The 14879-nt window shown below is 46.5% G+C and overlaps 1 protein-coding gene across 3 annotated transcripts in view; it reads left to right on the top strand.

Annotated features, from left to right (window-relative positions):
- MCPH1 (microcephalin 1) overlaps positions 1–14192 on the top strand; it is a 246924-nt gene extending 232732 nt beyond the window's left edge. For all 3 annotated transcript variants that reach the window (XM_044225719.1, XM_044225717.1, XM_044225716.1), the window contains one exon: positions 13857–14192. In XM_044225719.1, the coding sequence (XP_044081654.1) occupies positions 13857–13912 (56 nt within the window). In that variant the 3' untranslated portion in view covers positions 13913–14192. The remainder of the gene's footprint in view (positions 1–13856) is intronic.
- Positions 14193–14879: the final 687 nt, after the last annotated feature.

Raw genomic sequence — 14879 nt, 5'->3', positions numbered from 1 at the left:
CGCACTCGGGGACCCGCTTCGGGATGAACGTTCTTGGCCCGTGTTTCACGAAGGTGATAGTGTGCCAGGGCTGTCCTTCCGAGTCCCGCGGACCGGGGGCGTAAACAAGGACTCACTCTCTTGCAGCCTGGAGGCTGGAATCCGAATTGGGTTCTTCTGAAACCTCTTCTTCTTCCTCGCTCACTGAGTTCCTTCCGTGTCAGCACCCGTAGCCGAGATCTCTCCCTGGCTCCCGGAGATTCCAGAAGCGCATTCTCTCCCTCCCGCTTCCCTGTTCAGAGTCTGCCTCCTGTTTGCCTCCCCTTGTCTCTGAGTCCCAAACTTCTGGCTTCTCTCACCCCTTCCCGACAATATTGTAACAGATAAGTAGATCCTGTGTCCAAGCTGCTTGCATGTACCAAACAGACATTTGACGAATATCTTTTAAATGACTGATGGTCACCCTTTGATATATTTTTAAAGTATGGCCATCAAGAGTAATTTTTTACTCTCTGGTACAAAGTAATTTATCTTCTGCCTGGAAACAAATTAAAAAAAAAAATCTGTGATTTTAGCTACAGTCCAAAAGCCAAGGGGCTGTTTACTCTTTTCTAAATGCCAAGAATATAACCTTCAAAACATCCTATGTTCTGAAACAGTTATTATTTTTTTTTTTTTTTAGAAAAGCACATGTATCAAAATGACACCAACTGGTAACCAGAATTTTGCTTTATAAAAAATGTCTCATTCAGCTAACGGAACTGTGCACACGATTGATATCAACAGTGCATATCAACAACTAATCTTCACAGCATCTGCAAACTGTGTACCGTGCACGGGGCCAGCGTCTGGGCCCGCACGATTATTATTTCCAGGTTGGGGAACTCTGTTGCCCCTTCCTGCTGCCCGAGGCTTTTGTACGCAGATCATGCACATTCAGCCGCTGGCCCAGTTCCTCCCGTTGTTTTGCCACTCTGCTGTCCTGCGAGGGGGTTTTTAGGAGGCGAATCTCTACCTGCTTGACCCCAGGCTTAACTTTCACAACGCCCTGTGGAATTCTCTGGGTTTCAGAGCTGGGGCTGCAGGCCCGGGTTTCTTTCCTCTCCCATAATTCATGTCCTGTTTCTGATTTGTCATTGATTACACCATCTGCGTGTGCCCTTGGCAACTTCCGGGTATTGTGTGTTCTGGAATCCTTGGCTCTCGGCATGGTGAAATCCTCACCCCTTAGGTGAGTCCCCTTACTCTCTGGCTGCTGCCCCTGTCCGCACCAGGGCGCCTCTGGTGACTTGGGTATTGCAACATGCATTTTTCACATGTTTATGAGTTTATACTCTTCTCTTTTTGAATTGAGTGACAATACAATAGCTCCAGCTTTGTGCCAGTGATGGAGATTTCATTTATATGTCTCTGCATCTGCGCACAGACCCACAAAACACAGGGTCCTGAGCATCGTGAGTACTTTCCCATAAGGGCTGTGCCACTGGCTTGCTCTGCGAGTGGGGGCAGAGGCAAACCCCTCTTCTCTCCGCACCCGATGTACTCCTCCGTTACAGAGGGTGATCGCCGCCGCCCCGCTGACTTCCCGCGGTGGTACCTCGCAGCCACAGTGGGCACAGTCCTGGGTCCTGGGTGACTTCTGAAGACTTCTCCTTCCCTTGAGCCTCCACAGGGAGCATGCCTAGACAATATTTTATTCCCAAAATGTTGTGCAATTAAAACTTGGAATCAAATCCCTTATAAGTTAAAATTAAAACCATGTTTAGGCATCGATTTAAAAGAAAGTTATTTTGTGACAAATTATGAAAAGCGATACTCTAAATTTGTTCCAACTAGAAGATCAGCGTGTAAGAGTTAAGTCACCCTGAGACTTAAGAGTAGTTTGAATCAAGTATTTAAAAGTCTTAAAAAGTGGCTTGTTGTATCCAGTTTCAGATTTGTCATTTGCTTTCCAAAATAAAAGATTCCAAGGTTTTTTTTTAGTACCTTTATATTTATTCCTATGTTTTATGGGATCTTTGTTTATGCAGATACAATGAAGTCACAGGGGATGGACAAGCAGATTTTTTTTTTTAGCCATCAGAAACCTCTGAGAAGTTTTTTTTGTTTTGTTTTTGTTTTTTGGCAGAAAGAAAGATGATCACCACTTAAAAAAAAAAAAAAAGAAAAAGAAAAAAAAAAAAACCCTCTTTCCCTAAGATCTCCAACATCCTCACACTTCATTCCTTCAGATAAGCTTTTTTATCCCTTCACCATCTGACCCAACATTTATGTTAAAAAAAAAAAAAAAACAACAACAACAACCCACAGAACTCTTAAATGATTCTCCCAGGATACGACTTTCTTCTAACCTCCAGCTCTTTCTTTGGGGGACTCTGGTCAGGGGTGACAAGGAGCATTCGGCCAGCTGACCCTCGTGGCTGCTGCCTTGTCCTGCTGGCATAGAATGGTGTGAATTTATGAAGTCTCCAAACAGGGCTCACCATGGGAAATTTAAGCCCCGTCTTACTCATCTGCTCCGTGGAGAATCTCCTTCATGCTGGGTCGCCTTATAACGAGGCCATCGGAACGGTCACGATTATGTTCTCAATTCATTCCCCAGAGTCCATTTTCCCTGAAACAGCACTATACTTAGGCCAAGATTCTCGATGAATCATTGCACCAGAAGGAGAAATGGGGATTTTTGAGAGAGAAAATACTTGTGGGCACTTGAATATGTATGAAAATAAACAGGAAAACAAAAACCAAATTCCCGGCACCAGGAAACAAAATGTCACCTTTACCTGACATTGGAAGGGAAGCAAGTTCCAGTAATCTCACTTTCCCCAGCACACCCCTAGAACAGAATTCCCATCTAACATACCAAGACAGTAAGAGAAGAGCGTCCCCAGTGACTCGACTGCGTCTTCAGGGAGGGGCTGCAGAGAAGTCGGGAGCCCGGAGACCCCAGAGCCTTTGTCACCAGTTTGCAGATTTTTGCGCTGTAGCCCCGTCTAGCCCTGTCTTCACTCTCCCCACCCCCCACATTGGTGTTATCACTGACGGCTGGTTTGGCCGTTCACAGAAGACATATTTCCAGTCTCGGGCGCCCTTTTATTGTCTGGGCTATGTTCAAGTGATAAGACATACATTTTATGCTATTGTGGGAACATAATGTAATGTGCTCCACAGCGTTGCCAAAGGGGGAAAAAAATTAGCCTCTGCCTGATTTCCTTATAACTTATAAAAAGCATTTGATTTGACGGTCTCCCCATGTCAATGTTTTCAGGAAAAAGATCTCTGATAGCCTGTGGCTAGGCTTTTGCAGGCTGGCCTAGGTCATTGTTTCCCTGGAAGGCTGACCACACAACGGGGCCTAGGAAAAAGCTCTCCGATGTGGCATTTTGTGAAAACAAGGCCGCTCAGGGGGCCTCTGCCCTTGGGGTGCATGATTAAACAGATGATGTCAGGGTTCCTTGACATCCTTTCCGTCCACATGTTTACTGCATAGAAGGAACAAGTCACAGGCAGTGAGTCCTTGTGCTGAGGAGGAGAAAGGGAAGAACCTGGGGCAGGTCTGCCCCCAGCCTGCCCCCTCCTCAGGATACTGCCGGACACCATCCTCCCCGGAGCTCAGCAACTAGTCAGAAAGTGACGGCAGATTCTTAAGACGCAATCACAGACGACACGATGAATTATTTATGTTTTGAGTTGCTCTCAAATGGAGGACATCTACCAGGATAGACATGAATGGGAATAAAACAGGTGGAATTCTGTGATTTTGGCATCTCATGTGTTTAAGTTTTAAAAATATAAATATGACTTAAAAATATATATATACACACACACACACATATATATATGTGTGTGTGTGTGTATATATATATATATATATACACACACATACATACACACACACACCTTTTTTTAAAAAATTAACTGCCAGCTGCTGAAATAGGAAGCATTAACTTGGAGAGGTAAGGGGAAACGTGTGCTCCAAAAGTAGATTTCCCCTTAAATGTGTTCACTGGTCAACTAGTGGTCCTAGATAGTGACCTTTGAACTTTCCTAACCTGTCTCACTCAGCTTCTCTGTTATATTTATGCCAACTGACCTCTAGTCACCAGATGTGAGCCAGAAGTTAAGAAGCATCTTGACAAGGGAAGTGGAAAATAAAAGACCCTCCCCTACACCTTACAAGCCAGGGCAGTTTTCAAGCCTCACTTAAAAACAAAAAACAAAGTAGAAGATGACAGTCAACTGCGTATTCAACTCAGAACGGGAAATAGTGTGACCACAGCGACATTATATATCCAGCACCAGAAATGCCATCCTGGGTTTGGGGAGTCCCATTGGCCCCGTGGCGGCCACGCTGGGCATTCGGGTTTTGACAGGCTCGCAGGACTGTCTTGGGCACAGGTTTGTGGGTGCTCCCCTGTGCAGAGGTGCATACTCGAGTGGGAACTCCAGCCCTGCCTCGGGGGCTGGGGGTTAATGGCCATAAAGAAATCCCAGAGCTCAGCCGCTGCGTGGGACATGGCCAGCAGCTTAGGCTCTTTGCTTCCAGACCTAGTGTAGTAACACTCTTTACAAGGGGTTTTTGTGTGTCTGTGAAGTATGGGGAGTTTTTCAGTGTTGCACGTTAGGCAGTTAGTACTGAGCGCCACAGAACTGAAAGCGATGTGCCTTTTGCTATGGACTGAATTGTGCCCCCCAGATCTGAATGCTGACGTGCTGACCCCAGGACCTTGGCATGTGACTGTGTTTGGAGGTCATGGCCCCTCAAGAGGTGATTAAACAGTATCATTGTGGGGGATCCCTGATCTTGGACTGGTATCCTCGTGAGAACACAAGAGACACCAGCAATGTGTATACAGAGGGAAGGCCATGTGAGAACAGAGAAGACAGCATCTGCAAGCCATGGAGAGAGGCCTCAGGACAAACCAGATCTGCTGGCACCTTGTTCTTGGGCTCCTGGCTTCCTCGGGCTAGGAGATCATAATTCCTATTGTTCAAGCCTCCCAGGGTGGGCTGCTTTATGAACACCCACCACAGTGAAGGAACACTGCGGGAAACGAGTTCTGAGGTCACAGTAGAGACCTGTGCCTTTATCAAATGAAGGGATCTGAATTTCTCTGCCAGAGCCACTTGATGAATTACAGCTCCAGCGTTCCTAGGCACCTGCATTTCCATTCAGACTCTGCCTTTGTAAAAAGTAAGATTTTACTGCCACTCCCAGTAAGTGGCATCTCTGCGCAGCCGTAACAGAGGCACTCAGGTGGTGCGTGCGGACACCGAAGCTGAAGGATCCGGCCTCTGCATGAAGTGACAAGAAGCGGTTCCCAGTTTGCAGGAGGAGAAAAAATACGTGGATGAAGATCTTGTTTTTCTTAAGTTTCGGTACTTGAGGATGAAGGAATACATAGCAATGAATCCAGAAGAATGTCGGAGGAAATGAATAATAAAAATGTATCAAACATTAACAAAATCAAGGCAAAAAAAGGGTTTTGAGAGATGAAAGAGCTCTTTGGGGGAAAAAAACCATTGGTAGTCAAAAATCAAAAATCCTAGCAGCATCAAGAGGAAGAGAAAAGGTTCCCGTGAACGTTCTATGATCAGAACTTGGGCGGCCACCACAGGGACAGTAAGGATATTTAGAAATCAGGAGAGCACGCTGAATAAATTCATACCGGCCATTTTGAAAATAAGATGGACAACTTCTAGGAAAAAAATTACCAGCATAAACTCAAGACATAGAAAATCTGAACAATTTCAACTATTTAAAAAACTGAATGATAAATGTATGCCTCTCACCCTCCCATCAAAAAAAGACACCTGCCCGGAGTGACGTCCACAGAATGGTAGACTGAAAAGATCCAGGCTTCCATCTTCCCCACAGAAACACCAGAAAGCCCCCCGACAGAGCTGACCGTCTAAACCAAGTCTGTGGGAGCGCTGCGGGGCAGCCAACGGTTTAGCAATCAGGACAAAGGCCAATCACGCCAAGCCGTGTGCAGGGCGGTCGGGAAGCTGTGTGACTCCTACTTGTGCCCCACCATCTCGGTTTCCTCTCCTGGAAGGCAGCCCTTGTTTGTTCCAACCTGCTTGGGAAATACCAAAGAAACTGACTTGCTCACTCATCTCGAATAATACGTGCAGGAAAAAAGGTAGAAGCTGCTTTTAAAAGCTGCAAAGTAGGCAACAAACACAAAAATAGGTAACAAATCCAAACAAGAAAAACAAAAAGACAACCTTCCATGCATCATGGGACACAGTCAACCGAGTGAAAAGCCAGACTATGATGGAATGAGAGAGAATGTTTGCTAAAATAAGGGTCGATATCTAAAAAATAGAAAGAATTAATACAGCTCAACAACAACAACAACAAAAGACCTGATTAAAAAACGGGTCCAAGACTTGACTAGACATTTCTCCAGAGGAGATATACAAATGGCCAATAAGCATGTGAAAATATGCTCATCATCAAATCTTTAGGAAAATGCAGATTAAAATCACCATCAGGTTCCACTTGAGACCCGTAAGGATGGCTACCATAAAAACAGAAAAACAAGCACTGTTGAGGATATTAGAGAAGCCAGGGAAGGAGACAGTACGGTTGTTCCTCAAAAAATTAAAAAGAACTACCTTGTGACCCAGCGATTTTACTTGCACTTATATACCTCAAAGAACTGAACAAATATTTGCACACGTGTGTTCATAACAGCACTGTTTACAACAGCCAGAATGTGGAAGCGACTCAAACGTCCATCGGCGGGACAAAATGTGGTCCATACGTACAATGGTGTATCATTCAACCATAAAAAGGAAAGATATTCTGATACATGCTACAAAGTGAATAAACACGAAAAACATGTTAAGTGAAATTAGCCAGCCACAAAAGGGCGAATATTCTATGATTCCATTTCCATGAATTACCCAGAACAGACCAGTCCATAGACATGGAGCTTATACAGGTTGCCAGGGTCTAGGAGGAGGTGGGGATTACACTGCTGAGTGATTATTTAATGACTGTGCAGATTGTATTTGGGATTATGAGACGGTTCTGGAAATGAATAGTGGTAATGGTCACACAGCATTGTGAATGTTCTTAACTGAAAAATGGATAAAATGGTAAATGATGTGTCATGTTTGTATTACTACAGAAAATATTTTCAAGATATTGCTAAAACTGTCTAGGACAGGTAAGACCAAACATTTACAAATTACTGCAGAGAAAACTAAAGAGGAAGCTATTCATCTCATTTTATAAGGCTAGCATGGTCTTGAACTAATAATACTTAAATTTATATGGATATAGAATTCCAAGATAAAATATTTTGCAAATTAAATTTAGAGATGTGTTAAGAAACGTGCAATCAAGTAGAGTTTAGCCCAAGAATGTAAAGATAGATGTCATTAAATCTTTTTTTTTTCTGATCCGCTAATTTTCTCAGATGTTAAAAAGAAAATTCCAGTATCTGGTCCCGATAAAGACTCGTCATTAGCTAGGAATAAAAGAGAACTTAATGTGGTAATGGATCTATAGAAAACCTACAGTATATCTCTTATTTAGTAATGAAAACCTTACTTTGAGGTTTAAGCAAGTACAAAATACGTATGACTAATCTTTCTCTTTCAACAGAGTTCGAGAGTTCCTAACCAAAGGGATAAGATGAGACACACAAAGGAAATGTAAGAATTATAAAGAAAGAGACAAATCCTCATATTTGCGTATGGTACAGCTGCTTACACAGAAAAATCTGGGACAATTAAGAAACGGTTAAAACTGATTCAGCAAGATTAGTCTATTAGATTCACTTGGCAAAACCATGAGCATTGCTATATCCAGTAGTAAATGAATATAAAACATAATAGAAAAACTAGTGAATTCAAGGCTATCCCCCAAGAATATCGTTTCTCTCACCTTTCTTGGGTGAGAGGTGACCGCTAGTACCAGGCATAAGCTGGCAGACGATCCTGTCTGTGACACCAGCCCCCATTCTCGGCGTGCTCTTGGCAAAGTTTTCAGTATATGAATGTGTCCAGCCTAGTATCAGAGCAGATGGAAAAACTCCCCATTATTTTAGACTGAGCAGTTTCCTTCAAATACACATGACGTCAGGTCATTCACTCATTCATTCGGGTTCCGTCTTGAGCCCCCAGCATCATGTGGGCATTACTGGAATAGGAATTGACAAGGCAGACACGGGGCTTGTCCCTGCGGGACTTAGCTTCTAATGAAGACAGACAATAAAGTGTTTTTGAAATCCTGGTGGTGATCAGAGCTACGGAGAAAACAGGGCGTGGGTCGTGACAGGGACGGAGAGGTTGGCTTCCTTGCAGAAGAGCTGTATTCTAGCTGAGACCCCAATGAGGAACACAAGCGTGGGCTCCTGTCGGTCTAAGGGACTGGCCTTTTAGGCTAAGGGAACAGCTAGGACCAACGTAGAGAAGCAGCAGACACACTGGAGTGTCCGAAACCCTGCGAGAGGGAAAAGTGACGAGAAATGAAGCTGAGAAGTGGCCCGAGGCTGGACCACTCAAGGCCCTTTTGGACCATGTGACACATTTCGTTTTTGTTCTGACTATAAATGGAAGCCACCAAAGGATTTTAAGTGGGCAGAAGCAGAGAGAGCAGTTTTAGACCCTTGCCCTGGTCCTGGTGATAAATGACGGTGGGTGGTCACGACCCCGGGGTGACAGTGGGGGGAGGTGTGAAGCTGCCAGACTTCTAATAGAAATTCTAGAGCCAGCTGGCCTTGCGGATAGACAGCACGTGGTACACCAGGCCAGAGGAGTCGAGGACAGCTCCCAGACTTGAATTTGAGCATCGGAGAGAAGGCGGATGGTCCCAGAGATCAGGATCCGTCGAATCCCTGAAGGAACAGGGGCTCACTCGGCATCCAGCGCAGAGCCTGCAGGACTGCCACGCGGAGGACGCGGGAAGTCTGGTTCCGTGTGGTTCCAGAGGGACGTGAGACCTGCAGATGACAATTCCGGGAAGGGCAGTGGCAGGCTCGTTCAGAGAAAGGACTTTAGCATCATCTGTGACGACTGGCCGGGCCCCCTGCTAAGGGTGCCTTCAGCGTCAAGCCCCTGTGCTACGTGTTCCCGGAGGCCGGGTGACTCCTGCAGAGCGGGAGAGCCGATCCCATAGTCGAGTGTCTGGCCGTGGGAGAGCCGATCCCACAGTCGAGTGGCCGCGGGAGAGCCGATCCCACAGCCGAGTGTCTGGCCGCGGGAGAGCCGATCCCACAGCCGAGTGGCCGCGGGAGAGCCGATCCCACAGTCGAGTGGCCGCGGGAGAGCCGATCCCACAGCCGAGTGGCCGCGGGAGAGCCGATCCCACAGTCGAGTGGCCGCGGGAGAGCCGATCCCACAGTCGAGTGGCCGCGGGAGAGCCGATCCCATAGCCGAGTGTCTGGCCGCGGGAGAACCGATCCCATAGCCGAGTGTCTGGCCGCGGGAGAGCCGATCCCACAGCCGAGTGGCCGCGGGAGAGCCGATCCCACAGCCGAGTGGCCGCGGGAGAGCCGATCCCACAGCCGAGTGTCTGGCCGCGTGGCTGCTCCTGTTTCATCCCGAGCGTCGTGCGCTGCCTGTGATAAGCTAAGCCCAAGCTGCAGTGCGGTCCCGGAGTTGTAGCCGCCTCCGCACACGGTGCCATTAGCCGCCGGCGACGGGAGCGTCAGTTCAGTAACGGACCCGCCCGCCGCAGTAGCCGCAAGACGGCTCGTCCCTTCCCATCCCAGTCCTCGGGCCACACGGAAGCGCAGCCCGTGAAGTACCTCGTGCGCCCATGTGCGCCAACACCTGCCGGCCAACCTTGTTGCAATAAGACAGACTCTTTTTTTTCCCAGTTCAAATTTCACGGGAGCTACTCGCGTCCCGCCGGTGTCTCTGGGCACCGGGCAGGACCCGCGTGGCTCGGACATCCGTCCTGTGGGCCCCGCTTTATGCGGTGTTTGCGGAGGATTCGTCTGACGCGGCATTGGAGTTTTGGGAATGTGGCTGTCCTCAGATGACACAGGAACTTGGACAGAAGTCGTTCTTCACGGGTGTGTTTTCATGTTCGGGGGCTGGAGACCCGAGGGGCTCCCGGACGCGGACGTCCAGGCCGCCAGCCGCCCGCCGCGGTCGGGAGCTCGTCCGACGCCCGGGTTGGGCCGTGGGGTCAGTCCTACCGGCGCCGGCGGAGAGCGCGCCGCAGCTCGTGCGGGTCGGCCCCGGACTGAGTTGTGAAGTCACATGCAGGATTTTTTTTCGCAGTTAAAAACCTGCCTCTTCTCCAGTCCGCCTCTCTCGTCCACCAGCGAATGAACGAATGAATGCACGGATGCCCGCAGGGACGTGTGGAGGTGATGAGGGAGCAGGAGGCTGGCTGAGGACAGAGCAGAAGCTGGCGCCTTGCATCCCCTCTTCACCCGCTCCCCTCCATATGTGTAGCATTCCTCAGGCACCCCTGACCCCCATAAAACGATAAATAGTTAACTTGCAGGGATCGCAATCCTGCAGAACAGGAATCGCCCTTGCTCTACAGGTGTCCTAGAGATCTAAACAGGGAGGTTACCTTATCAATAGCACAAATTTCCAGAGGCAAATAACTCCCATGTCCTGAAGCCCTAATGTCCCCCTCCCCACCATAAACTGGAGGAGACTGAGGTAGAAGGGAATGTGAATGACAGCGGGGTCGTAATACCCCACTAAGAATCTCCCAACTATCTTGATGATAATGCCTGACCTAAAAACGACATTGATCAAGCCTTAAGGGCAAGGACTCCCCCCAGCACCTTGTAGGCCCACCTCAGCACGTGAGAGCTCTGTCGGAGTCTCCCATCCCTTCACCACCTCCCCCCAACCGCAAGGTATATAACACGCGTACCCTCACAACTCGGGGCGGCCGCATCTCTGCCTGCCCACGGGTCCTGTCCCCGTGCTCTAATAAACCACCATTTTGCACCAAAGATGTCTCAAGAATTATTTCTTGGTCATCGGCTCCGGCCCTCAGCCCACCGAACCTCACCTAGGTTCTAGAACTTCATCAGAGGGACGTTGTGATTTCAGGTCCAAGAACTCAAACAGAAATACACAAAGTCCCCAAACCTTAACAACCCTCCCTTCAACTACCGTAAAGATGGAAGCATGGTTTTAATGTTTCAAAAACATAGTTATGTAGAAATAAATGTATATAAACCAATGTATTGTTCGAGGGTTTTCTGAGAGACGGAGGCTCCCATCCTCCTGGAGTTTCGTTGGACGCTGTCAGGACAGCTTCCATTTGAACCCACTGCGCCACCCAGGCGCCCTCCCAGGAGAGCTTCCGTTTTAGCACAGAAACAGCACCTCGTTCTGAGCCCTTGGCGGGAGTGTGATGACGCCATGCGCTCGTGGCTGGGCATTTGAGGTGATTTCCACGGTTTCTGCTATTATGGACTTTGTAGGATCTAGCTGGAACAGTTTGAATTCAATTTTAAGAGCTCCTTTTGAGCTATGATTATTTGGGCGCGATCCCAGGCGCGAGAATTTCTGCGAAGCAGATTCGGCTCTGGCCGCGGTGCCCCGGCTACTGAGGACTCTCAGTCTTGACACACTCGGTTGTGCGAGTGTTTTACGGCATATGGACGTCCCTGTTTCCCCACGTCCTCACCAGTATCGGACATGACCCATATTTTCATTATTTGGTGATCTGATGAATTGGACGAATAGGTCACGTTACTTAATTTGTTGTTCCCCAACTACTAAGTTACAGATGCGTAGACCTGTCTTAGGGGATCTAGGTTTCATGGATGGCCTGTCCTTGTCCCTGGCCTATTTGGAAATTAGGCTGTTTTTCTTTTTCACACTGTTCTACAGAATCCTTCTAAAATATGGTCCCTAATCTTGGGTTCTAAGTGTAAAATTCTCTCAGCTGCCCCATCTTTAATTCTGTTTATTGTGTATTCTGTGTTACAGAGGTTTTAATATTTAATTATTAATCTCTGTGGATTCAAATTCCATTTTCCCAAGGCATGTGAATTTGGGTTTCACTTAGGAAGGTTGTCTCTAGCCTCTGAGCTTTAGAACTAGTCTCCTATCTCTATGAATACTTACATTTCTTTTCTTGTTTATAGATTATTCATCTGTAATTTACTTATTGTGTGATGTGAAGGGATTGTACCATCTGTTTGTAACTCGCCCATTCGGCACTGATTTTGAATGCCCTTTGACTCTTCTGTTAATTTCCCAAATATGTAAGGCCACGTTTCCAGACCCTCCCAATGACCCATTTATCTGGTTCTGTGCGAATTACATACTATTTTACGACTGTAATTTTATGGTGTGTTTTGGTATCTAGTGTATCAAATTCTCACTATTCCTTTTCTTCAAAATTGTCTTGCTATGTATTTTTTCTTTCGTGTAAACATCAGAATAAGTGTGTTATTTTTTTATAAGTATGTCACCTTTTTTTTTAAAGAAATATTTGGCATTGTGTTATATTTGATTTTTGATTAATTAGACAAGATTGCCATCTTTTTTGCAATCTTTTCTGGTTTTCAAAAATGACATCCCGTCAGAAACCTTAGGTGTAAAAATTGAATCCACAGAGTTTTACCACCTGGAAGAAAATAGGAGTGAATTGCTTTAAAACTAGGTAAAGGGAAAAGCTTTCTACCTATGGTTCAAAGTCCAGACGCAGTAAGGGATTTACATAATCTGAATGTATACCTAAAAACTTCTTTGCATAAGAAAAGTCAAAAGGTGAATGACAGAGAGAAAATATGTCCAACACATACCACGAATGAAGGACTAACACTAAAATGTAAATCATGATACTGTCACTTCACTGCATTGTGCAGAGAAGTAAATGGTTGTGCTTAGTGCTACTAATGGTTGTAAAAGCCGTGTCAGCATATTAATTTTAATGTTGTATCATGTATATAATATATGAAACAAGTGTTAGTGCCCCTCCCCTCTGAAATGCAGCTCACTGGCTCAGACCTTTTGTGGGGAGGTGCGTTTGTCCTGGGCAGGCCACGACTAAATTCTGGGACACTCTCGGGACCTCCACCTAAGATGCGCCATTTTGTCTTCCACTGTCTTCCTGTATTCACAGAACAAACCTATTTTTTACTTTCTCTCTGCTATCGCTTGTCGTTGTGGCATCTTAAGATCCTTCAATATAATTTGTCCATCCCTGTGGACATCCCATAATAGTAATTATTAAGTTAACTGTGACCTAATTTGCAATTCCATCAGTGGTGCCAACCCACTGTGTTCCTCTCTCATCCTCCTACAAGCGGGGCTGGGAGCGGTACGTTCTCCTGCATCTGTAGCTCATCCTGGACCAGGAGACTTCTTGTGACTTTGATGAAATGACAGGCCTTCAGACTGAAGGACTTTAGAGCTCACTAGTCCAGCCTCTTCAACGGAAAGATAAAGACCGGAGTAGTAGAAGCTGCTTACTAACTCCGTACTCTGCATGAAGTACGCCGCTAGGTAGATAGGCCAGCTACACGGCCTAGAATGTGTGTGCTGTATGGACAGCTTACATAGTTACACAGACTTTGCTTTGTACCAGAGAGTATTTTCTGTAGTCAGCAGAGATTTGAATTCTGGTCTTTCATGCCACAGACTGGCAAACTTCCCACCCTGACGTAGCATCTTGCCATGATGGCAACACCCTGTATGTCCCGTATCTATAGGAATATGTGCCTACTGAGTCCTTAAAATGTGCTGGTGAGACGGGAACTGAACCATTTATTTTACTTTAAGTAGCCACATGTGCTATGTGGACGTACAGACAGGGCAGCTCTAAGCCATGTAAGATTCTAAAATAGGACCTTGCGTAAATAAAAAGGTTGCTATTCTGCTGTATGGTTGGCCGTTGTAAATGCTAACCCGCTTTTCTCTTTCTCTAGATTCAGTCACTCAGCACAAGGTCTGTGCCTTTGACAACTACCTGTTGCCGCAATGAGGGACCCACCAGTCAACCCCACGGGCTGCTGCCGATAGCTCGCAAAGCTGTCTCTGGACACTGACATAAGCAAACACTCAGAGAAGGAATGGACATAGAAGCAATGCCTTTTTATATCATCACCTGTGTGCCTTGTGGCTTTTATATAAAGAACCTCCTCCATTTGCCTTTCTGATGACTGAATGTGTGCTTTAAAGCAGCACTGACCAGGGGCGCCTGGGTGGCACAGTGGGTTAGGGCCCCTGCCTTCGGCTCAGGTCATGGTCCCAGAGTTCTGGGATCGAGCCCCGTGTCGGGCTCTCTGCTAAGCGGGGAGCCTGCTTCCTCCTCTCTCTCTGCCTGCTTCTCTGCCTACTTGTGATTTCCGTCTGTCAAATAAATAAAGTCTATAAAAAAAAAAAGCACTAATCAGCTCTATTTGGGCCTCTTCTATGTAATGCCAATCTTAGTATTTTAATGATGATCATGATTAAAAGGTCACAGAACCTTGGTCATGGAAGCACTATACTGTTAAGTAAAGAGTGGGAATTCCTTTAAGTTGTTTTATTTCTGAGATCAAAGAACTCCTTAAGTTTCCTGGTTGGACTCAAAGATCTTTGGACTCAAAGATCTTCACGGACATTTCATATCCTAGACACGAAGGTTATCAATCAGTTATTAGGGTTCCTTTTTACCTACTTGAGATTCTTCCCAAAGTAACTAATAAAGACAGGTGTGGGAGCGTTGCAGTAATTAATGCCACTAGAAGAGCCTGCTTCTCTGGGTTAGTTTATGGTGAGGAGAGAATTACCAACGAGAGACCATGGCCTCCACTGGCTACACAATGCTTGCCGTTCCTTAGAGGAGACTGGCAGTGGGCTGAATCGCATGCACATAACTGGTCACCTTCTAAAGGAGAGAAATGCTAAGTCCTCACAAGGCTGAAGGTGCCACGAAGACTTCCTCCTGGTACCGTTCCCTCCCCATG

The sequence above is a fragment of the Neovison vison genome, chromosome 11, assembly GCF_020171115.1.
Source record: "Neovison vison isolate M4711 chromosome 11, ASM_NN_V1, whole genome shotgun sequence".
Taxonomy (NCBI): domain Eukaryota; kingdom Metazoa; phylum Chordata; class Mammalia; order Carnivora; family Mustelidae; genus Neogale; species Neogale vison.
The sequence above is the reverse complement of the archived record's forward strand: the minus strand, read 5'-3'. Positions and strand labels throughout refer to the sequence as shown.